We start from the raw sequence: 26292 nt of genomic DNA, 5'->3' as shown, positions 1-26292 counted from the left end.
AATTTCCTGGCCCTTTTACAACAACAAAAATGGTCAGCAAACTCGCAACTACAAAATAAAGCGGCAACTGAACTAAAGGAAAGACAAGAAAGCACTAAAAACAAGTTTCACAAGCATATGTGCAATAGCATACACAAAAGAATTGTTTGATAAAGGAGACAGAACATTCCAACTTTTTGTTGATCCTTATCCCTCTAGCATGAAAAGATAAAAAGATACATTGTCCCCTGAATTCAAGGAATGCGATCTAGAGGATGGGCGATTTGAAAAAAAAGATGTGTGTCAGACCGTTATCCTATTTATAGGACAGCTGTCAAATGTCTGTAATATTTTTTTTCATGGATATTCTTAATGTTTTGAATAACACTGATGATCTACTAAAAAACTATATATGTTTATGTAAGAAAAATAATAATGATATTATTATAGGGGTGAATTTAAAACAATTTCTTGTAATTAATTATTTTTTTTAAATTCCATTTTCCCCCACTAATATATTAAGTTTAGTCTATTTATAATAGTGTATGAAAAGTTTTATATAAATTTTAATTGTTTCTTTTATTTTATTCACCTTTAATTCAACTGTCCAATATGGGGTAAAATATGTGCTTTTAGAAATAATGTTAATTTTTAGAGTAAAAGGTATTAGTCATTTTATTTGTTCTTTAGTTTTGCAACATATTTTGTTTTTGTGTTATTCGTATTTGAATCAAATGCTGTCCATTATGATGTAGTTCTAAGCATTGGAAGATTTATTTTTCCTTTCTCTTTAATTTCAGCTTGATTTGTTTCTTCTTAACTTGTGATAGTAAATAGTATTTTGGTAATTCCATTTTAATTTAATAATTTGATTTGATTTTTGTTATTTTCATTGTACTCAATTTGAGATATAACTTTTATTTATAACTGAATATGCATGATTTTAAAAAGTATCTGGCTGTCATTTAACCTTACATTAACAAGCATTCTTTTCTCCCCTGACTTGGCCGTTCATTTTATGGGAACATTGGTAATGTTTTCAGCCTATTTTATGTATATATGTAATCTTTTCAGTGATTGTAGTTTGTACAAGTGTTTCAATAATTGTGTATTTCTAGCTTTATTTTCAATTGTCCTAAAATGCTTTTTATTGAAAACTTATTTGCGTTTATCAAAATAGATCAATCTCACCAGAAATGCAAAAAAAGAAAAAATCTAAAAAACACTCAAAAGAAAAGGCCCGACATAAAAGGTAGTTAATAATTTCTTTTTATTCATTTTCAAATGTTTATTTTTCCTATTTTAAAATTTACACTATTAACTAGGGCAATTTAAAGCTTGGATGTTTACAAAATTATTTGATTTCTTTACTCCTTCTGTTCATAAATATTCTACTCTTAACTTCATCAAGAATATCAGAGAAATTGTAATTTTGGTCTATTATCAGAAAGAAAGAAAAAAAGAAAAGAAAAGAGCCTAATAAACTATGTATAATTTTAGGAGATTTGTAGCAGTTTACTCTGCAAATTCTTATTGAATTTTGATTTCTATTTGGGGGGGGGGGGGGTGAGATGATTTTATACATTTTTAATTGATAGAAATAATAAATATGATTTGAGTTTTTTGAAAAGTGCTTTGTCAGATCGTTAAAGCAATTAAGTTGAAAAATAATGTGCTATGACATGAATCTTTCTCAGTATAACTTTTTTGTATGGTCCTTACTTCCAAAATTTTTAGAATTTCTGTAAACTCACTTTATACAACTTTCCAGATGCAGAATAATGTTTTTTTTTTTTTTTTTTTTTAAATCATGGTATCTAATCATGTGTCTCTTATGATCAGAATTTTTTAAAGAACTAATATGTGTTATAAATACTTTTTAAAAAAATCAATTTATTTTTATTTTATGTATTCCAATAGAAGATCTTTTATTTTCTTATTTAAACTGACAAGTCTTTTTCTTCGTATTATATTCGAATAATGACTTCTTATAATATCAATAATACAGTCTTGAAAAAGATATTTTGCTGTTTTTTTTTATTATTGTTGTTGTTTCATTTTCAATGCAGATTCCTTCAAAAAAATTTTGATCTCATTTTTCAGTACAATATATGATGTAAATATTTTCTAATTTAGTATACATTAAATAATCATTTCTGTTGATTTATTTATGAAATATATTGCCTCAAATTGTATTTGAAATTAAATTAGGAGGTAAAAATAAATTTATTTCTTTGACAAAAAAAAAAAGAATCTTCTTCGTGTTAGGAACTTGGCAAGATTAATTTTAATCAAAATAGCATTTATTTGATATTCTACATTCTTCTGATATTTTTCCTATCCTAATTTCATCCTGAGTATACCATGAGAATACTTTTGATTAACTAGGGATTCTCAACAGTTAATTGTACTTGTTAATTTGTAAGTATTGTAACCTTTAGTTTAGCATTATTATTTTTTTTTTTTTAAATTAATATTTTTTACAGCAAAACAGATTCATCTCGCAAGAAACGTGAATGCTCTTCCTCAAGTAGTTCATCTTCCAGCAGTGAATCTGCTGATGATGAGAGTAGTAGTGAATCTAGTAGCAGGGACTCAAATTCTGATAGGCAAGTCATAATTTTAATTTGCTTATATATTATATATGTATTTAAAATTTATTTGAAACTATGATGTGGAAAATTGCTATATTTTTAAAAGACTATTTACACCAATGCCAGTAATAAAATTTTTGATTTTGTACTTAGGGTTTCTCTTGTTCAGGTATGTACTTAATATTTCACTACTGCATGGAGCATAAGTCTATCCATAAAAAGAAGTTTTAATAACACAAAGCTTCTTATTTGCACTTTTTTTAATGAGGGAACCCAAATTGCACTCAACTGTTTGCAACAGAACTTATTGTAACTTTTTATAATCCTGTTCCTGTTTTCATGTGAAAATATTAATTTTAATTAAATTTAGTTTTTTATTAAATTTGTGTAAAAGCACTAATAATATACTTTTTTGTAATCCTGTTTCTGTTTTCATGTGAAAATATTAATTTTAATTGAATTTATGTAAAGGAAGCACTAATACTATAAAAGATTAGTGTGACCAATTTTATTTTGTCATTTTATCAACAAATGTATTTCTTTCATGAAAAGTGTTGTTTTTATCTTTTTAATTGTTGAATCAAATATAATTTTTTCCTAGTGTAAATTTTATTTGAATTTATTCTATTCTTGTGATTGTTAAAATTATCTTAAATGCTTGTAAAATTCCATTTCTTAAATCAGTTTATTATTTTATAAAATGGATTATTAAATTCTGTTATGTATTAGTATAATCATGAATTATTAAATATTTGTAATGCTTTTTTTATCAATTTATATAGCTGTTAATAAATATATCCCAAGTATTCTTATTTAATTGCTGTTAAATATTTTCTTTAAATTTTATGTTTTATAATTAGTTATTTATATATTTTGCTCCTGATTTAATTCCTGGATTTAAATAAAGAATTACATTTAGTCATTTAAAAAAATCCTTAATTTTGTAACATTTTCTTAATGATACAATAATGTTTTGTTTTTCAATGTATCATCATATTGAGATTTACTTTTATGATCCATAAAAAAGAACTGGATTGAAAAATAATGCCGGTTCTTGCAAAAAAATTAAATAATAAACAAGCTGTTGTTTTTGCATCTGTTTTGTTAAATATCTTAAATTGTTTATATCTTATGTTGTAACTACTGTTTGAAAGAGTTTCTAGAATTTTTTTTTTTAACTTCCAAGGTTTTGGATATTTTATATTGTTAATTGTAGAAATAAGAAAATAGTGATAACTCGTCAGATTTTTTAAAAAAAAGTTTGTAAATATATATTTTGAAAAATAAATCTGATATGCATTTTAAGTCTTCTTTTCCTAATGTGATTCACTTATTGATTTCAAAAATGAGCTTAATAATTTTATTCAGAATTTTTTTATATTTAAATTTCCATTAGCAGATACATATTTAATATGAAATACAAGATTTTTCTCTCCTTAATAATACTTCTAATTCTATTCCACAGTGATTCATCCCAGGATAAGCACAAGAATAGCTCAAAGCGTGAAAAAAATCACAAAATGAATAGAAAAAGAAGCACAAGCTCTGAAAGAATTCGTTATTCCAAAGATGCTCGCTCTCGAAAAGATATTTACGAAGCCAAGGTAAAGTTATCTTTTATTTAGTAAGAAAATGTGACTTTACTAGATCCTTACTTTGTTGTGTAGTGATTGACAAGGTGAGTAAAAAAAATTATCAAGGATTTATTTTATTGAAGCAAGAACAAAAATTTGTGAATTTTAAAAAAATGAATAATATGTTGAGTTTAGGAAATAATTATTTGTAGAAAAAAGCCCAAGAATATTATTAATATTTACAGTTCAATAATGTTTATTTTTACATAGCAAATTTTGTATTTTGATTCCTTTATATCGTTGCACAAATAATATATATTTCTCCCATTAAATTATATTATTGTTTAGGATATTCTTAAATTCAAAGCAATTAATTCTAAAAAATATGCTTCCATTCGGCTCTATGGGTTCCCCCCCCCCCTTAAATCTGGTTTTATATTATTGATACTTTATAATTGTATTCTGTTATGAGACATAATTGATTACAATCGTTAATGTTTTTGAAATAGACCCTTTCTAAATAGTAGTAATAATTAAAATTGTGGATTTGTTAAAATATGTAATCCTTGTGATTAAAATAATTCTGCTGCTTAGGCTTTCTATCCATTTTTAAAATCGGAGATAAAAAAAGATTTTTAACGATTAAAAAAGAGAAAGTCCATATGAATTTTAGCAATTTATGTGATTATAAAAAAAAATATATATATATATATATGCAACTATAATTTAACTTTGTAAGAATTCTTAACTTGTATAAATAGAGAAATCATGTGTGAAAATTTTAAAGTTGATTTTTAAGGAAAATTTTATTAAATGCTGATTAATGTTAATAATATTTTGTTGTTAATTGCCTTTGGTTACTATCTGATTCAAATATAAAATTTGCTGAGTTTAATTGCAATTAAATCTGTTATAATTAAACTACATGATTACTTCAAATTATTTTTAAGCATCCATGTCAAAGTTTTAAAACCGTGTTTATCAGTAGTCTTACATGTATGCTACTTATTGTACATGTACATATTAAGTTTCAAGATGTCATAGTGCCAATCAAAATGTAATTGTCCAGGTTTGTTATCTTCTAATTGCACATTGTTGTTCACAATATCGGAATTTTCTTTCTTATTCTGCATGTAAACTGCTCAGATAAGTAACAGAATCTTCTTCCTTAAATTTCAACAATTAACAATAATTTTGCAATTTATAATTAATTAATGCATGGAATTGCAAAAACTGTTTGAATGTCATTGCAACAATAAAGGTATTGTTAAAAATTATTCAAAAAAAAGTTAAAGTGTTGTAAAATTTAAGAAAAAAATTGCATGTTTAATTTAATGTTAAATAAATGATAATTTTTTGAATTTTAAATGATGTGAAAATTATTTTTTTGCTATAACATTTTCAGAAATTTTTTTTAAAAATTCAATCTGACATGCGCATTTCTATTTTCTAAGGTTTATTTGTGCCATATTTGATACTTGTAAGTCAAAAAGTTTGGCCTATGAAGCACCAACAGAAACAGGCACACATTATCCTTCATTATTAGTAAAGATGTATTGTTAAATCACTTGCTTCTGATTTCACTACCTTATTTCAATTTTATGTTATGCTGAAACATTAAATTAAAAGAAAAAAGCTATTAAGTTTTTGTTTGATGATTGATGAATTTTAAACTAATTTAAAGGCTTTCGCTCATTATAATATGTGGAAAAGTAATTTACTAGTTCATATTTTGATAATTTTATCAACTTTATGCTAAAACACTTGATGTCATTAAACTTCTTTAAAATATTTCAGATCTTTCATAAATGAACGGAATTGAGAATTCCTTATAGAAATTATTTCATGTTTAGCAGTTATTACTCCAGTTGATAAAATTTTCTAAAAATGAAAATTATCAGCTTTTTGTAGCTATTTTTGTTTGATGAATTCTTTGTCAGAATTATTGTATGATGGGTTTATTTATTGTTTGCATAAATAAATTATAACTTTTTCGAAAACTGATTTTCTTCATTTTGTCTCAATATTGAACTGCACACTATAGGAAATTTTAATGTAAGTATTCAACTTTTCATATGAGCAACAAGAATTATCAGTTTTCTATCAATATTATGTAGCACTGTTTTTATGGCCATTTCATTAATATGGCTTTTTTTTTTTTTTTTTTTTGCTACCAATTTGTATATATGTGAAAAAGATTAATAGAAATTTTTTTAATATTTTATTGTTCTTTTAATATAAAAAAATAATAATAAATTAAGTTAATGTATGTATGTGTTATAAAATTTAGAAAATATTTTTGCTTGTATGCAAATTATTATAACCTATATTTTGTATATATTATTATTGATATTGATGTAAATTCTAAATTTCTTGGGGTCCTCTTTTAGCTCATAATTTTGTAAATCAATTTAAAGACAAGAAAGTTAAAAGTATTATGTTCCATCATTTTTTTAAACATGAATTATCAACATTCCTGTTCCCCCTCCCATTTAAGTGAGCTTCTAATCTGCCCCAATTCTTACCTTTTCTCGAAAAATATACTTTAATGTTTTTTTTTCCCTTCAATTATACATATGTTCTAAGGTAAAGAAAAGTAAATTAAGTATTTTGTGTTAAAGACAATCAGGATTTCCTTTAAAAATAATATAACAGTAATGGTGTATTTATAAATAATATGCGAGAACTGCTTTATGTTTTTGTGAAGTATTTTGCATTAATATATATTCAGGGTACTATTTATAAAAAAATTCCTTTTAAATTTCATAAACTTTTATTGATTATAAATAATTATATTTAGACATTTACTTAAGTCAGAAAGGAATGTGTGTGTGTGTGTGTGTGTGTGTGTGTGTGTGTGTGTGTGTGTGTGTGTGTGTGTGTGTGTGTGTGTGTGTGTGTGTGTGTGTGTGTGTGTGTGTGCGTGCGTGCGTGCGTGCGTGCGAGAGAGAGAGAGAGAGAGAGATTATTGACTACTTTTCATATATATATTTGAGGGAAAAAATGACTAATATTCCATATGAATTTTTCAAAACTAAAATTGATTCGTTATTTTTACAGAAAGCCAAGTACAAGCGGAAACCCACCCGTACTTCATCCTCCTCTTCATCTGATGATTCTTCACCAAAGCAATACTATCGACTGGAGCCTGTTCTTCTAAAATCAAAGTCAAAACATAAAAAGTCTCATCAAATTATAGAGATTCCCAAGAAGAGTGCTTTTGAACTGAAGAAGTATGATAAGAAAAAGAGGGGCTGGCAATCCTCCTCTGATGATGAAGAGCCAGAGAGTAAGCGCCATAAGCGATCGCTGTCTTCATCCAGGGCTTCAAAACATCATTCAGAAAGGTATGGTATAAGAGAATTCTTATTTCTGTGAGTATTTGTCTGTATTTAATGTGTGCTTTTTATTCAAGTTAATTGAATATAACATTTTTTAAGTGACTCAAAAGTCCAGGCTATAAATTTAATAATTTATGAACGATTGATGCTAGAAAGATGTTATTTCCATTGAGCCAATTTTTAGTTGGATAGATTTGAATTCATAAATCAGATTTTATTGTTATTATAATGTACAGTTTAAATTGTGGATGTTTAATATTTAATAGAGTGGGACAATACATGGGATTAGACATAATATATAGAGTAGAATATCAGTTTGTAAGTGTTCATTATGTCATCTTCCTTTCAGAAATGCAATTGTCAAATAATTAATCACATTTTTGCTGCAATAAGAATATGTCTCATGGTATCACACAAATCAGCAAAATAAGTATTGCTTTTTGCTGCCAAATCTATTTTTAATTAAACTAATCCTTTAGCTTATGTAGCACTGACTTCTAATAACTGCAGAGTTATCTAATGATTGAAATTATGCTATCAACAATTTTGGTTGCATGGTGACAGTAAAAAAAAAAAAAAAAAAAAAAAAAAAACATTGTTATTTCATCTCTATCTTTTTTGTATAGAAGAGATCTTTTTATGTTCATTTGTTTAAGAATTATTACACTTTAAAGATGCTCTGATCTTCTGAATTATCTGGTAATTTAAAAATCAAATTATGAAACTAGATAATTGGTAAGGCTTAATATATTTATTTGCAATAGTTACACAGTTATTTTTTGAATAATGCAATAATACCAAATATTACATGACAGTAGCCATAGTATTAAAATCCGTCATCCCACTTTATTACTAATAATATTGTGCTGTTGAAATTACAAAGTCTAAATAGCCTTTGTATTATTTTAAAATTATTCTTTAATTTAATTAAGCTTAATTACATCTTACTTTTTTTTTGTAGATTTTTTAAATGCATAAAATATATTCATTCTTATTATTTAAATTATGTATATATTTCTAAATTTAAGAAGATACTGAAATTCCCCAAATATTTCCTGATGATTAAACTGCACATTTAAATTGTTATTGAATCATAATCAATTATTAGGAGATGAAAGCCATGAAGTTATAGGAAAGTAGAAATAGATTTTAGAAAATATTATATTAGAAGCAGCATACTTTCAATTCTTTACCATTTCAAAAAATTAAAGGATGCATTTGAATTTATTTGTAACAGTTCTATTCATAATTTCTTTATAACTTATATTAAGGGATGAAGTAAAAATGCAAAGCAAAGGAGATTCTCATAGATCATCTAAGCGTTCAGAAAAGGATTTTCATGTCTCATCAAACAAACATTCAAAGAATAGGTCGAGATCTGATGGAAGGCAGCATAAATCACATCACAAAAGCAAATTTTCTGATGACGAAAGGTATTTCATATTTTGCTCCCAACTTTGATTGATTTTATAAACAGATACTTTTTTTTTTTATTAACTGTTGGTATTAGGTTTTTGTGATTGAATTTTTAGATAATTTATGAAATAGAAGAATATATATGGTTAGCTGTTAACTTTAATTATTTATAAATTATAGAATTGTTTTACTAAGGACTACCATGTATTCTCTTCTAAACAAACATATTGTTACCCTTAATGCATAATTTTCATATTTCTTCTTATGATAGAAATATATTTCTTCTTTTTTAACATGAAAAGTAAAATAGATAATTTTTTATGTTATTTGGATTTTAATTGAAATAAGCTTTGTATGGCATGGTGCTTTTTTTTTTTTTTTTATCTTTGTATACTCTACTAGAAAGGATTTTTTGGGAAAATAAATGCAAAAAATTTACCCCCTCTCCCAAAATTTAATATATTAGATAAAAAATTATTTGAATTGAAATAAACTTTGTATGACACAATGGCTTTTTTTCTTAATATATTTTACTGGAAAGTATTCAGTGAGAAAATCTTTGCTACAAAATTATCCAAAAATGTATTTAAAAAAATGAAACTTTATATTTGAGTCTCCATGACAACTATGCACAAAATTTCATGGTTGTCAATGTAATTGGATATTACAAATGCACACATAAGCTCTTCCTTTCATTAATATAAGCATTTCCTGTTTGAATATTTGTTTATTTTTTGAATTTGATTGTTTTCTTCTTTTACTATATTGCAGGTCTTTTGTAATTATTGATAGTATAAAGATTTAGATTTTATTCAGATAAATTACAGATTATTAAGTCATCACATTATTTAACTATCAAGCAATTTCTATATATTGTAAAAACATAATTAAACTGTAATTGTACGGAAAAAATTTAGGATAGAATTGTTTCTTTTACGGCCATTTTTTTCCTAGCTCTTGGATATTTATAACCCTAAACAGCAATTTTTAATTGAATTTTTTTGATTATCCATAACTAATACTTTATTTATTTAATAATTTCTAACTTTGGATTTATAATCAAGAAAGTTTCAGGCAAAAATTGAATGACCAATGAAAAAAGTTCTAGAAGCCCTGATAAAAATTTAAAAAGTCTAATAAATGGTTTTAATTCTCACATTTTTGATTTTATTTAGTGATGACAATCAGAAAAAGCAGAAGGACAGAACCAAAGATAGTGTGGATAAGAAACATCAGGAGAAAGTAAACAAAAGTAAGAAGAAGCACAAGAAAGATGCAGAGTTTTCTAAGCAACACAATGGATATTCTAAGCATGTACGCAAGTTCTTGACTGGTGAAGCTGAAGATTCCGAAAGAAGTCGAAGGTGAAAGATTTATGTTATGCATTTCAATCATAGTTATCTTATGATGATAATGAGCAATAACTTGAAACTATCTATATACTATTTGAATAATTTTTTTAAAAAAAATCGGAGGTTATATAAATATATACATTATGTGTTTGAAATAAAATTTTACTTAATTTTTTTTAATACTGATACAGATATTTGTTGATTAATAAATATACAGTGTGCAAATTTTAGTTTGCTCAGATTGTTTTACTTATTTATTTCATATTCATTTGTATTGAATGTATTATAGTAAGAAGCTGTAATTTTATTCTTATTTTAGATCAGAAAGTGTCCATAAACGTGAAAAATATGCTCCAAGATCCCTATCCAATTCACCAGTTGTTTATAAGAATAAGAAACATATAATTGAAACCTCACCAGTTGAAGATTCAGTTGTGCATAAGAAAAAATTTGTAGCAAAGTCTCCTTCATATTCTCCTTCTAAAAAGGTCAAATCAAAATCTCACCGATCCCGTAAATCGTCTGTGGATTCCCATTCTCAAAAGCGTTCAAATCGGCGGGATACTAAAAGTAAAAGCCAATCTCCTGCTGAACCAGAAGTAAGAAGAAATGGTAAAGATCACAAAACAAATACCAAAGGCTCATTGAAAGCAGTCCATAGCCCTAGGAAAAAGCGACATGATAGTAAATCTCTCACTCGAAGCCCCAGTCAACATAAAAGTTCCAAAACAAAATCTAAGCAAAAATCAAACCATCGAGACAGATCTCTCAGTGAAAGTATGCATTCTGATCAAAGTGATTGTCAGAAATCAGAAGGTGAAAATGCTGACAGGAATAAGAAGTCAAAGAAGGTAGTCAAAGAAGTTGCTCATGACAGTTGCAGCGATAGTCCTATTCATCATAAAATTAGTAGTGGAAAATCTAAAAGAAATCGAAGTCATTCTAAGGAATCACTTCCAGATGATGTTAAAACTTCAGGCTCTAAAGGTATGATTATCCTTCCTGAAACCTGTCAAGTTACAGTAACAAAAGAGACCCCTGTCATCAGTCAACGAAATAGAGAATCATCTAATTCTTGTAGTCCTACTAGATCACCATCTCGAAATGATTCAAAGAAACAGAAGAGGAGCAAGGACACAACAAAACACTTGAACAAAATTGCTTCTAATAAAAACAGTCCTAATTGGTCCAGTGATAAAGTTTCCAGCCCAAAGATTGACAAATCTAAAAGTCTTTCGACTAAGTGTAATACCTCTCAGGAAGTTAAAATTAAGAGAGGGAGCAGTGTGGAGACACCTAATGCTTCTGTGTCAATGGATAATGGCAATAATCGTGATAAGGAAGATACGTTTTGCTCAAAGAGAAATAACTGGAATGTTGTGTCAATGGGAGACAATGTTTCTCAGAATGTGGATTCTAAAGGTACTTTGGCTTTCAGAATTGAAGACAACTCTTCTCCAATCATAAAAGAAACTAAAGTCGCTTCTAAATCAAACAAGAGAAGTAGCACAAAACAACTAAAAGGCTCAGAAGAAAGACAAATCAAAAGAAAGGATCACAGTCTGTCTCATAGCAGAAGTGCCAGTGAAAACACTGACCAGGAGAAGAGTTCCAAGAACAAAGACGGTAGCCGCTCTCGAAGCAGAAGCACCAGTGTTGCTCATAGTGCAAGTGGCAGTGAAAGATCCAGCCGAAGTCGAAGTTATAGTCGTAGAACAAAGAGTTACAGCAAGAGTCGCAGCCTAAGCTACAGTAAAAGTCGTAGCAGAAGTAGAAGCAAGAGCAGAAGTAAAAGCAGAAGTCGAACCCACTCCAAGAGCTACAGTAGAAGTAGAAGCAGAAGTGTTTCAGTTTACTCTAGGTTTGTATTTAACATCAGTTTTTATTATTTTGAAACTTTGAGTAGAATAGAATGTAGCAAGTCATTTGTTATGTTAATTAAAATCTTAAGGAGGCATATCATAATAGTGTTTCTGTTTCATTTAGTACATATATATATATATATTGCTTTACAAGTAAGGCATTTTTATTGTTATTGAGTTAAGATTTTCTAGACATGAAAAACAATGTAATATGTGTATGGAAGTTATAAATTGTAAAAATTAATCTATTAGTATCTTCTGCATAATTGAAATTATTATTTTAAAATACATTTTGTAATTGGAATTAAAATTGAAATAAATATTTAAATAACTTATGCTAAGAGTTTTGATTTATATGAATATTTATACATTCTGATTTACTGATGATTAACTTACTAATCATTTTATATGTCATTAGGTTTTTCAGAATGTAAAATAAGTTTTAAAGACTTAACAAACAAGAAGTTGTAGAAGACGTTTTTCTGAACAGCACTTTCTTTTAAGTGAATTCATGAATTCATTAAATAAAATCAAATTAATCCTAATGCATTTTATGCAAAATAGTTGATTTTTAAATTCATAATAGTTTATAATTGAAAAATAAATAAGATTTGTTATTATTCTGTAATTGTTCATAACTAGCTGAGTCAAAGTTTATATAATATATTTGTAATTTTAATCTGTTATTGGAAACAGATACAAGGACTTTTAATTGGAGTTATGGCCTTAAACAGGAAAATGAACCTATTTTAAGACTCGCAACTAATTTTATTCTAAGCACGCATCTGAGAATTTATAATTGTCATTATTTATTTTATATCACTGGTTTTTTTTTTTTTTTTCCTCTCTCTCTCTTTCTTTCTCCGTCCGATTTTCAAATTTACATTTTGATTTCAGATCTCGTTCAAGGTCCTATTCATCTCGATCTCGCTCAAGATCCATTGCTCGGAGTCCTTCCATACCTAGGAGGAGAGGTTCTCCGAGTTTCTTAGACAAAAGACGTATTACTAGGTATAATATCTTTTATAGGTGTTTGGAAATTATTTTTAAAAAATATATAAATGAATGCTTTCAAAATTTAAAACATTCTAAAAGAATTTTTTAAAAGTTGTAATTTTTTTTTTACTATAATGTATAAAGTAATTTTAATTAAATAATACATTTATGTTACATATGTTTGACATCTTAATTTCTATTTTTGTATGCAAAAATTTTTATTTCTTGCTTATTTAAATGAATAATGCATAAAGCAAAAAGAAAATGTGTTTTATTAAAAATTTCTCTAATACTCTTACGAAGTAATTTTTCTGTTCTTAATAAATATATTGTTTGCTTAAAATGATTATGATTTTTCGAAAATTTTCAAAAGGTAAATGGTGCAATTTAAGAATTTTTTAACAGAATTTAATTCTGTTTAATCATGGAAAGTTGTGCTTTCTTTAACCAGTACTTACCATTTTAATTATTTGGCTGGATATTCATTTCAGAAATTAATATATTTCTAAATAAAGGATTCTTGCCCATCTAAGGTTCCTTCTAACATATTGAAACTCTAACTTTTCAGTTAATAATTTTCTGTTGTAACTAACAAACCAAACTGCTTCTTTAGGGCTCGTTCTGTAAGCATGCCTCGATATAGACGTGTCTCTCGATCGAGTTCTAGATCGTCTTCTAGCTACCCATCTCGATCACCTTTCAGTCGTCATTCTTCCATTAGCACCAGTAGCAGCAGTCTTTGGAGTCGAGTGTATCGCCTTTATTAAAAAGTATTTTTAAATTCAGCCCATTGGCTTGCCACCTTCAACTGCAGAAATTTAGTCTTAACTTATTATAAAATTATACTGTTATTACATCTAAAAAATATTTGCCTTAAATTTGAAATTGTAGATATGAGCTCCATATGCTATTGGAATATATTCTAAGAAAGTTCATAATTTTATGTGCTCATAACCTTCTTTTCAACAGTTCTGTATTTTGGGTAACTCTTATTTTGTCATTGTTCATCATTATGGATAAATTATTCAAATTTCCTGATTTATTCAATTTTTTTCAGATTTACTCTGTTTCCATAATTTTGTTTTGAAGCAAAGACATTAGTAAAATATTGTAAAAATTTAAGACATATAAAGCTGAAGGCAGCCTCTTGTTTGGGCAAATATGTATGTGTGTTAGAGAGAGAGGAGGGGGGGGGGAGATTTTATAAATGATTAACATTAGTTATAAACTTAAATCAAGAAGGAATATCAAGCTGTGTGAATGTGTATCACATTAACATTCTGAATTATTCACATTTTGCTAGATTTTCATAACATACTTATTGTCAGGACTTGAAATAGTATTGCGGTCATCTCAGACTTTTAAGCTTTTATTATTATCATGATGATGAGTCGCCTTTTATTTCTTCTTTTCAATTGACAAGGTGTTTTTTTTTTGTTGTTGTTGTTGTTTTTGTTGCTTTTTCTGTTATTCTCATTGAAAATTTTAATAAAAATCTTTTTTTCCTATGATATTCTTGATTTAAAATTCTCTTGGTACCTGATCCCATTTTGCATTAAATTGATATTTGAAAACTACTTCTGTATTTTATTTGAGGAATTTCTATAGAGAAAAGAAAGGTGCATTTAGTGAAAGCTAAGCAAAATGAATATATATTTTTTCCCCTGATCAGTATTTTTATTATTTCCTACTAACATGATAACATAATTCCAACTAATGATGATTCTATATATACACATACAGTTAAAACTATGAAAATGCTCTCAAAAGTATAAAATCAGATTTTTTAAGATGTATACATTTTTCTTTTAATATTCTTTCTAATTCTTTACTTTTTGGCAGTATGGTAAAATTGATCTATCTGATATTATTTTGCTATTTTGCAGATTCAACATTTTTCTCTCTTGTTCATCTAACTCTAGACTGGCTAGATTTTTTAATTTCTTATTACTTATGTTAATCACTGGGACTTTTTAGAACATCTTTTCTTTTGTTAAAAAATTGTTTTCATTTGCATATCTTATTTTACTTTTATTTTATTTATTTAGTTGACGTCTTAATTCTTTAGCATAATGTGCTGAAGGAGGGAGTGTTCTAACTTTTTGTAATTGGTAAAATAGCACTTTCATGAATTATTGAGTTTTTGGATTGAAATATGTATATGCAGTAACTTTTATCAGCATCGGTGAAGTATCAAATTTTAACATTGTAATACATATGTTATATCTTACTGACATGCATCAAAAATAAGTGCAACTAAATTTCTGCAGTGCTGCAATGAATATTGTGAAACTTGGAAGGGTGAAGGCATGGTGGAGGTTTTCTACAGAACACCAAAATCCCAACATGTGACGTCCTCCCTGCTTATTTTTTTTCCCCCTGCACTTTGCATGCTATTTCTTTTAACACAGCTGTTACACTTTGTGCTTTTTTTTTATATGTTTTCAATTAGTTATATTGAGTTCAATTGGGCTTTATTTTTTTAACATTTTAAACTGCTCTTATGAATTTCAACTTAGTATAATAATAAAATGAAGTAATGAAATGTTTCTTATCAGGTGAAGAAGCAACTTTTAATATGACAAGTTAAATTTTCAATAATTACCTTTAAATTAGGGGGGGGGGAGATAATAATAATTTTTTGGAACTGTCGAACCTCATATAAAAATTCCTTATTGACTAACTGAAACTAACTGCTATTTGTTTTTGTTAGGTTGTTCACTGGAAAATATAAAGCCCAGTTTAGCTCTATTTATATTTTTATTTTTTACCTGGTTTTGCATTTTTTATTTTATTGCACAGTGCCTTTGTTTATTGTGATTATATTTTCTTTTGTAGATGTTTTTAATTGATTATTCTTTTTGTTTCAGTTGATCCACATAGTATGTTCATGCACTATGCACTCAGTTACAGGTATACAGTACACACTTTTCTTTTTTTTTATGCACTTATGATTTATTTATTTTTATTATTATTATTACTACCACAATTAAAACAATGCATGTAGATACATTTTTTATTTATTTTGCTTTGTGTTATTATTTTCTATTTAGTATTTTTATTTTATCTTGCTTTTTTCAATTTTAGGTGACATCAATATTTTCTTAACCTTATCACAGGTTAATTTTTCACATGCACATTTTCTAAATTCATCATTTGTTCTCTATTTGGTCATATGTCCAATTTTTCTACAAATTTAGTGTAAGATAATTTAATAAACAGTTTAAATTGTGATTTTTAATTATACTTGCTTTTCCAGATATTTCTTCAAAACATATGGAATTAATTCCATTGTCTCTTTCAGCTGCATTTTATAATAGAAAAGATATTTTCATTTAAGCTTTATTCATATAATAGACTTATTGTTGATAGAAACTTAAATAATCCATCATTGCAAAAATTAAAAAATCAAGAATTGTGTTCTTTTTATAAAAATTTTGTTGATGTATCAATCAATAAAGCTGTATCAGTTTTTTTTATTAAAGTCTTTGAAAAAAATTGATTTATCAATATTATGACTGTGAATCATGATGTAGTAAATCAATACGCATTATTAATTTTCGTTTTCGATTATTAATAGGTTTTTACTTCAAACTTTTCTCATTGATGCATTTCATGAATCCTATCTTTCAAAAACAGAAATAGAAAAAGACCTTAATATCTAAAAATGCTTACTTTTTGCAAATTATTTTGGATTAAATTTTCTTTTCTCTTAATTGAAAGATTCCTGCAATTGATCACTGTTTAACTATAACAAAAGAATTATGTATCGATTATGATCAGGTGTGTTTACATTTCAAGCAAATTTTCTGTGATTGACTTTAAACATACAAACTTTCTCCTTTGCATGATGATAAAAGCAGTTTGGGGATAGTTTTTTAATATTTTCATAAATTAAACATCACACAAATAACAACTATAAAGGCATCCTTTTGGCAACAGACACTAAATATTATGAAATTCTATGCATTCTTTCTATGCCAGTTTGTATTAAGTTTAAATTCATAAAACATTTTAAAAAAATTATATACTTATATATAAATTGTAAGGCATAAAGCTAAATTCATAGTAAAATTTGATTTAAATGATTGATGTTTTCATTTTTGTTTTAGTGATATTTTAAGAGCTTCAAAAAATCTTAATCTCGTGTAATGTTTTAATAATTATTTTTTTTAATGCATTTATTGTTAAAATAAGCATTTGCTGTCCTTATATTGTTCTAGACGACCAAGAGGACAAATGTTGCAACCCAGTAAATAAATCTTGGTGAAGGAACCTCAAATTAAAACAAAACTTTTTTTAATAAGGTTTCTTTTACTTCCCTTTATTCAAATGCTATAACTTATTACATGATTTCACACTATTAACAATTAGTATAGCTGGAATTTGAAAAAACGTGAAAATAATTCTCAAAATCAATACTACTGATAAATATCCGATTCTGTAAAAAAAGTGTGAAAAAAATCTGTGTCAATTTGAAATTTTCAGAAGCTCATTGGAGTTTAAAAAGTATATGTATAAAACTTAATTATAATCTTGTAAATCTAAAGTAAAAAAATACAGCAATCATCAAAGTCTTTCGTGCAGTATTAAATAATTCAGATTTAATTTCTACATAAATTATTAGAACACATGCAAACTAAAACTTCGCATAAATGCCCTTGAGAATCCCTTTTCTGCTAATTTAAAGAATGGACAATGGGAAACAAACCTCTCCTTAGGATAATTATCACTTTTAAAGTGCTGACCATTAGTAGTTCTTGGAATTTCCTTTCAAAACTCTTTGAAGTGTTCATTAATTGGACTTGATTAAATTTTCGTTTTCAATGAGAATAATTCTTGGATGTATTTTGTGAATGAATTTTAAGGCTTTGCTTTGTCTATCAGGGGAATGTATGTCAGTATATTTTTCGTTTTTATATTTTAATCATATGCGTTTTTGTATTATTCACTTTTACATATTTTTAAAAATATCATTTTTCAAGTTTTAAAAAATTCTCTTTTTTAATTTCATAATATATTTTTATTAGTAGAATGATTTACCTGCCATTTAATATCTATCTAAATTTTGATGCTCATCAAACTTGACTGCACTTTCGATTCTGTTGCAATTTTCATGATAATTGAGAAACAGACCTGATAATATCCTCTGATTTAGTTTGGAAGTATTACTTCAGAACCACTTCGAGAAGTGGCATGTTTGTTATAAAATGATAGACCCTTATTCAGTTTTATTTCTGAGGATATGCGAGAGGAATATATGAATGGTATTCAATTCAGTCATATTAATAGGAATAAATGTTGGAGGAATGAGAAATATTTATTGCTCGAATTTATTTTAATATATATGTTGAGCTTTTTTTTACATTTTCGCATAGTTTTAAAATGGTTCCTCCTCAGTTCATATTTTCATATCCATCATAACATGTGTTTTATTTTAAATTTTTATTTCAATTTTAGGTTTATAATATACCTAAATGTTTATTGAATAAAAATGGTTTTAATTTTCAGAAAATAAGCATTTTATTTCTTTGATGGGTTTATATTAGTAATAATGCATAATAGCATATTTTTCTTTTATTTTTTCAGGTTTTTACATAATTGAATGAAAATTGGAAAAAAAAATTTCAAAGTTTAATTTATTGCATTATTTTTCCTGAATGAACTCCATTATATTTACTATTCACGTTTTTCTCTCATCGATATTATTTTTTTTATCACTTTTTGATTTCTGAAATTGTAAATTATGTAAAAGCTACTTTAGAAGTAACTATCTAATCTACTGATTCGGTTATAATTCCTATATTTAAACTAAATTTGTGGTTAATATTTTTTAAATACAAATAAAAAAAAAACTATGTTATTCGTACTCTGAATTATTTTTTCATGGCAGATTAATATTTTGAATTCAAGATTTATTAAATGTGTTTACTTTTGTCTTTGAAAGGCATTAATGTCCTGTTTTTATTCTTTTGTGAAAATGAAAGAAACTGGTATTTCTTAAATCGGCAGTAAAGTTGGTAATTTTTTAAAAATCCCACTATTGTTGAAGAAATGATGTAAACATTGCTTTAACTTTGATACACTTTTTTGAAACGATTTAACATAATTATTTTTTTATTATTATTTTTATTGGAAGGAAAGAATATTTTTATTATATAAAATGAAAATTCAGCAAGGTAAGCTGATATTTCCTTTTAGTTGAAGAAGTGTTGATTATTCAGCATGTTAAGGAGAGGCTGTTTGTAATTGCAGTAAATAAATAATAAAATCACAATATATTAATTTGTATTGGAAAGTATATCATGATGATAAAGTTTCGCCATTGCCCAAACCATCAGCTTGAACTTTCATTTTTATTTGAGTTGCCACTAATAATATAAGAAAAACTTTTTGATTCATCTGTTGTAACATAGGATGTTTAAGAAAAGTTATAAGAATTTACTCCTTTTAATAAATCTGTTTGGCTCTCAGAGTTTTAAAAAATATACTCCTCTACTCTTCGTAAACTCTTTTTTCTTCTTCTTATTATTATTTTGTTGAATGCTATAAGAAGGTCGACTTTCTAAAATTGGTTTATGTTGTGCATACATTCACTGATTAAAAACTCATCAACCAGACAAATATTTTCTTTAATGCCTATTTTTTTTTTTCCCTTAAATGGATTGTATTATTTAAATATATAAAATAACAATGTAGTTCTCCCTTTTATTACATAACATTGTCATATACTTGCATTATCTACATATCCATGTCCTTTAACTAAATGTAAAATTTTTATTTTTAATTTCCATTTTTTCAGTACAAAAATGAATATAGTGGTGTTACTTGGCCATATCTGGCTGTTGCATTACAAAATTAAATACAAACAAAATATTGATGGATGTAGTATATTGGTTCCAGCTTTTTGAGTGTGTTTATAGCATAACATGAATCAGCGTTTCAAATCAAACCAGCTTATTCACTTTTTTCATTAAAGGTATTCTTTAAGATTCTTTCGAATGTTATAATTTTAATTTGAAATTCCATCCTGAAGGAAACTATATGAAATGAATAATGCCAATAATAGTTCAATAAAACAATAACAGGATTATTACAAAAATTTATTTAAATACTTATACTAATTCATGCACATATTAATTTTATAGAATGATTGGAGATCTCTACCAGTATAAATCTTTATGAATGTTCAAGAATTTATTAATTAATAATTGTCTTATTTTATTGATCCTTTATCCAACTTAGAAGGTTTTATTTATTTCAATGTATTTATGCATATTTACATTTTATTTCTACTTTTACTATTGATATATATCTATACACTCTCACACAGGGTGTCACAAAAAGATTAAAATGCAGTTTAATTCCTTACCCATTAAAGATAAGTGGGCAATGTGAATTCCAAATAGTTTGAAATTGGACCATGCTAATGAAAAAAAAGATCTTTATATATTTTTAAAAGTTATACTTATAAAATTTTTATGTGATCTTTCTAAACAAAGTCAGTCAAGTTTTTCTTTTCCATCAAACAAGATCATTAAGAAAAGCCACATAACTGTAACTTTGAAACAAAATGAATTATGATACAAGGGGAAAAAATTGACTTATGCCATTCTTTGAGACTTTGCCACTTAAGATCCTTCTTCTTCTGTGGGAATAGAAACCATATACAAATTGATATTGGAAATTTTTAGATAAAAAATGTGATAGTGCATGTCAAAATATCCCAAATGCTCTCTTAAATAAAAATTTAACTTAATTTGTTTCATTTACTTTTCAAATGTTAGTCCGTGGATTGTCAGAAAAAACAGCAATAATGTCAATTTCTTCGTCTTTAGAGAACAATTAGTTTCTCCCATAGATAGGTCTTCGATGAAATGAAACAGTAGTTCTTAATCATCTCATCACCCAGTAAACAAATGAGCATCAAATTTCAGGCAAATGCGGGTATCACTATCCAAATTTCTTAGCAGCTTCTACATTATTTTTATTGCACATAGAACAAATCATAGCTAATTCAAATAGCTCATCATTTGTTAAAAATACTATAATGCGGAATTAGTTATGCTACTTTCTTAATTTGATAATATAAACTGAGCATTACTGAGTGATTTCCAGTCTTTAGTGTGATATATACAAGAAACATTTGGTTGAGTTATACTGAAAAGAAATAATTCTGAAAATAAGTAAGTAATTTGTTAAAGAAATCATCTGCAGTTCACCATGCAGTTTTTTAAAAAATAATAAAAGATTATTTTAACAAATATTTGAAACAGCTGAATGGAAGAAAATAAATCGTCTAGGAGTTAATTTGTTAGAGTGTCTATTTGAAAAATTATGATAAATTTGGCAATAAATGTATTAATTTTAAATTTTATAAACAAAATAGCAATTATAATATATATAAAAAATCTTAAGAGTATATAACTTTGTCACAAATCTGCAATAAACAAGTAAAAAGGGTTTTAATGTAAATATTATCATATATTTTATCTTTTTATAATATATCACAAATTTTATTTCTATTTTGGTATATGGTCACTATTCAGTTATAACTGAGTTCACTCAGTTCAGTTATGAGTACAGTATAACTCACCCAATTTTAACGATACAAATATGTGTTTTTTTTTTTTGTTTTTTTTTTTTGCAATGCTGTTGTTTCATAAAAATTTTATACTTTCTGATTAACTAAATTTATATAGAGAGATCACACAAAACTTTAAAAAGTGTAATTTAAAAAAAAAATTTAGCATTAAAATGTTTTATTAGTATGGTCTTAATCCTACCTTATTTTGAACTATTTTGCAATTTGCATTGCTCACATCTCTAATAAGTAAAAAATTAAACAACAGCATTTCAACCATTCTGGGACACCCTGTATATATATATATATATATATATATATATATATATATATATATATATATATATATATATATATATATAAGTGCAAAATTTTGCAATTAATATAAAGGGCAAGTGCATTGAAATTTGTCTTAAAAAATTGATAAAAATTGTTTTTTTCCCATGCTATGTGACATTTAATGGACTTGTGTCATCATTATAATAAAGCTGATACATTATCATTATATTTATTTGTTTGTTTATTCAGTTGTAATAGAACCGTTATTTTTATACTTTTTGTTATGTTTTGATTTAAACTTTTCTTTTTTTGAAAGGAAAAAAATTACATTGTATTACTTTTTTTTATTTTAACAATCATTGAAAACTCCTTTGTTATTTTCATGCATGTTCATTTTTGGAGGACAAACCAGGTGGATGTTTTACTTTTTCCTGTTTTTTTAAAAAAAAATATAATTTATATAAACCTGCATGTTTTTATTATTTATTTTTATTAGATTATTCTTTTTTTTTTATTTGTTACTTATTACTAACTTATAGAATTAAACTTATTTGAATGTTTATTAAATATCATCAAAGGATAAGTTTAAGAAATGTAATGAGTATCAAGTATTAATCTTTAAAAACAAAACTGTAAAATGGCCTCTTATTTTTTATTTAATTTCTATATTTATTCTTTATTTAGCAAAATAAGAAACTTTTTTTTAACTTTATAATATTGCCAAGGTATGTAATAATAAACCTAAAATCAAACTTCTTAAAATTGTCTTTAGGTCTTTTTTTTTTTTTTTTTTTTGCTATAATTATTTTTTTCAATTTATGACCAGCTATATAATTTTTGTTATGGATTTCGTTTTCAACATAGGTTTGTTATATCTGGAAATGTCATTTTTGTAATCAGATCGTGATTCTGTATAGCTAAGTTTGTTACTAACAGTTTAAGTACATTAAAAAAAGGACGTTAAATTTATCTCAATTCAGAGGGTTATCTTCAAAAGATTATCTCAAATTGGATTATTTATAATAATATTTCTGTTAATAATTATTTTAAAAGATCATTTATATGTGCCTCTGAAAATAAGATAATCATATTGTACAGTGTACTTATTGTGTTAGCATAATTATTGTGAATGTGAAGCATTTACCTTTTAATGGAATTTAAAACATTGTATAGGGTTTGCTATTCTAACTACTTATAAAGAAACTTACACAGGTGGTGTGAACTTCATAAATCTTTAATTATATTTTTTTTTTTCACCCTCTTCATTTGTTAACTTTCTTAAAATATTAGGTCTGAGCATAAATTTGCATGAACTTTCATAACAACCAAATTTTTCTTATGCATAATTGTTTTTTAATTTATAGTTGGTACTGATTTATGTCCTTATCACAAGGTAGTCTCTGTACTTTTCTATTTTCAGGAAAAATCCTCATTTGTCATATAAAACCAGTATAGTTGCTCGTTTTCTCAAATACTTTACACTTTTAAAAAAGCATGTAATTGACATGGGTGTGAAGAAAAAAAGTTATGATAATGAATTAAAATGAAAAACAGCAAAACAATTTATATTGACTACAGAAAACTATAACAAATAAAAATTTTATTGGTGAATGATATAGATGACATAAAATAAAGTAAAAAATAATGAACAAATGGTTTGATTTTGAGACCAATGATGAAATAATAAATAACATTTAAGTTTCTCACATTCGGCAAAAGGATAACTTATTTTTATTCGTATAAGTTTCACTCAGAATGTCATTGCTTCTTGGCATGCAGTTGGATGCTTCATTTAAAATTTGTATTCTTGCCTGAAATTGCAAAGATTTAAGATTTTTTAGTAGTCGATCGTTATTTGGTGATTCATACAAGAAGATAGGTTTTATTATTACAGTATAAAAGACGGGGATGGCACATGTATGTGTAGTATATTTTCCCAATGAAAATGAGTATGCAAACTCTGAAACATAAGTGATTGATTGTAGATTTTGAAACATAAATTTATCAATCATATATAAAAGCTATTTTTCTGAACTTTACTCTGAATATTTAATTGACTCCACTTTCTAGCAGAGATTTATGCACAGACCTAATAAAAGATTTGGTTCATTAGAAAATCTTTAATACGAGTCTTGATTTTCAGTGCACGTAAACGACCCGTTCCGTATCGTCGTCCTTCTCCCTCCACACCTAGCAGCACCAGCTCCTGGTCATATCGATCTTCACCTGCTTTGTCTCGATCTTCCTCTATAAACCACGCTCTCTCACCCAGCAGCTCACGCAGTCGGTCCCGCTCCTGGAGTCCGGTGATCAGGCAAAAGTATGAAGTGGCTCTCAGTGCTTCTCTCCGGTAGTCACTTGCTTAAATGCATTTTCATGATCCTCACGGCTTCTGGGTGTACAGTAATGTAAAGAAATAAGTTATTTATTTTCTTGTTTATTATTCATAAATTTTATAGTGATTGATTAAGATTTTACAGTGTATGATCATTGAAGTTGAAAGGAGTATCTATTGAATGATTTTATTGCCAAAACTAAATTTTTCTTTTTACATATTGTAAGATTTGATTTGAAGAGAAAATGTATTCTCATAAATGTCATTGGATATGTATGCATATATTTTGAATTGATGGTCTCTTTTAATCTGAGAGAGTGCATATGTTGATTTTTAAGTGGATAGAGGGAGAAATGAGACACGAAAAGGTATTTTGACTCGATTTCCACTGTCCTTTAATTGTTGATATATTTCAAAATTTTATTTGCAGTAAAAAGCATTTAAGGACATAAAACTGTATTCTAAATCTTTTTTTCAATGTCTGATCATAAATTATTAAAATGTTAGTTGGTGTAACTCATAAACTATAAATGTGTTGTCCAGCAAATCATTCTTCGAAATATATGCAAATGTTGTTAAACCACAATGTTTAAAATTCTTTTGGTAGACTTTAATTAGTTGCTGAATAATTTCTTGCCTTTATCGAGCTTTTAATCCTATTTTTACTTAAACTGGTTCACATATAATATTTTGTAATATGTGGTTTGGAGTGTGACTAAGTTTAAAACATCCACATTGAATTGCAGGGTGCATTTTAACTTTGTGTTATGAGCACATCATCCTTTAATAATATGTAATTAGCATGATATGATTGTGGTTTCAAACTATTTTGGGTTTTTGACGATAGAAATTTTGCCATCATGTATTCTTTGTTGTGTAGAATAAATTAGTTTTAAAGTGTCACTTGCCATAGTAAATAATTCCCTGTGCATATATTGTTTTAATAAATATACGATAAAGAAAGCAATGAACATGGCTTTCTCACTTGCACTAAATCTTGTTTTTGTTTGTTGCCATTATTATAGTTCAAATGTTTCATTTCATGTATTTGAATGAATTTATTTTTTGTATAGCATTTCAAATCGTGTTTATTTTTTTCTGAGCTGTTAATCCTCTTTGATGTAAATGTATTTATATTAATTGATTAAAAATTAATTTTGCTATTTTATTTTTACAAACATTTTATCTAAAATATTTCCTTACAAGATGTCTAACAAATATTCATAGTTTAGAACGACTCTGTGTACTTAGTAGGATATTAATATCCATTTGTAATTCTGTTGCATAAATAACGCTCTGTTTGTTAATTGATATTCTGTATCTTGGATATTCACACTATCATTTTAAAAAATATATATTCTGTTGAAAATTGCATTTTCCTCTCCTTCATGTCTGTAGTTGTAGAAATTTATATTATTTCTATAAAATTTTTGTTCTGTAAAATGCCATGGAGATCTTCTGAATGTCATAACTATTCATAATTTGCAAACTGTATAAAGTAAAGTATTCTAGTAAAAAATGTATTTGATGGTTTAATTTCTACTTTTATTATTTGAATAACAATACATTTTAAAACAAAAACAGAATATGTGCCTAATGTCTAATTTGATTTGTCATTAATTTTTAGAGTAAATTTTTTTCACACAAATACAGAACTTTTTAGAATTTATTTGTAGCTGTTCTTTTCCCTCTAAGAAACCATACTGAAGTCCCATATAGGTCAAAATTTCCATTCTCAGTCTTTTAAAATTTTCATCATCATGATTTAATTTCCAGGGAATTTTCTTAAATGCAGCCAAATATAAATAAGGGCTGCATTTCGAGGTTATCGAAAAGGCATGTATCTGGAGGAAAATTTTATTCTGTTGAGCTCCATCTTCTTAATTCTCAACTAATTCTACTTTTTCTCTATGAAAAGTGCATCCAGAGACAGCATATAAGCTCTTGTGGAGGGGAAAAGAAGTTGAATTTGAAATCATT

At 26.4% G+C, this 26292-nt stretch overlaps 1 protein-coding gene across 5 annotated transcripts in view; it reads left to right on the top strand.

The window, feature by feature from the left end:
• Window positions 1–25818, top strand: part of LOC129963952 (serine/arginine repetitive matrix protein 4-like) — an 85538-nt gene extending 59720 nt beyond the window's left edge. For 2 of the 5 annotated variants that reach the window (XM_056078573.1, XM_056078577.1), the window contains 9 exons: window positions 1160–1231; window positions 2466–2588; window positions 4039–4177; window positions 7208–7494; window positions 8760–8921; window positions 10080–10268; window positions 10576–12117; window positions 13016–13129; window positions 24121–25817. In XM_056078573.1, the coding sequence (XP_055934548.1) occupies window positions 1160–1231; window positions 2466–2588; window positions 4039–4177; window positions 7208–7494; window positions 8760–8921; window positions 10080–10268; window positions 10576–12117; window positions 13016–13129; window positions 24121–24331 (2839 nt within the window). In that variant the 3' untranslated portion in view covers window positions 24332–25817. Of the gene's footprint in view, window positions 1–1159; window positions 1232–2465; window positions 2589–4038; window positions 4178–7207; window positions 7495–8759; window positions 8922–10079; window positions 10269–10575; window positions 12118–13015; window positions 13130–13727; window positions 13885–15984; window positions 16028–24120 lie in introns of all 5 variants that reach the window. The other 3 variants (XM_056078574.1, XM_056078576.1, XM_056078575.1) reach the window with 3 other exon arrangements.
• The last annotated feature ends 474 nt before the right edge of the window (window positions 25819–26292 follow it).

This window comes from Argiope bruennichi, chromosome 3 (genome assembly GCF_947563725.1).
Source record: "Argiope bruennichi chromosome 3, qqArgBrue1.1, whole genome shotgun sequence".
Lineage (NCBI taxonomy): Eukaryota > Metazoa > Arthropoda > Arachnida > Araneae > Araneidae > Argiope > Argiope bruennichi.
Note: the sequence above shows the minus strand (reverse complement) of the source record. Positions and strands in the feature narration are given on the sequence as shown.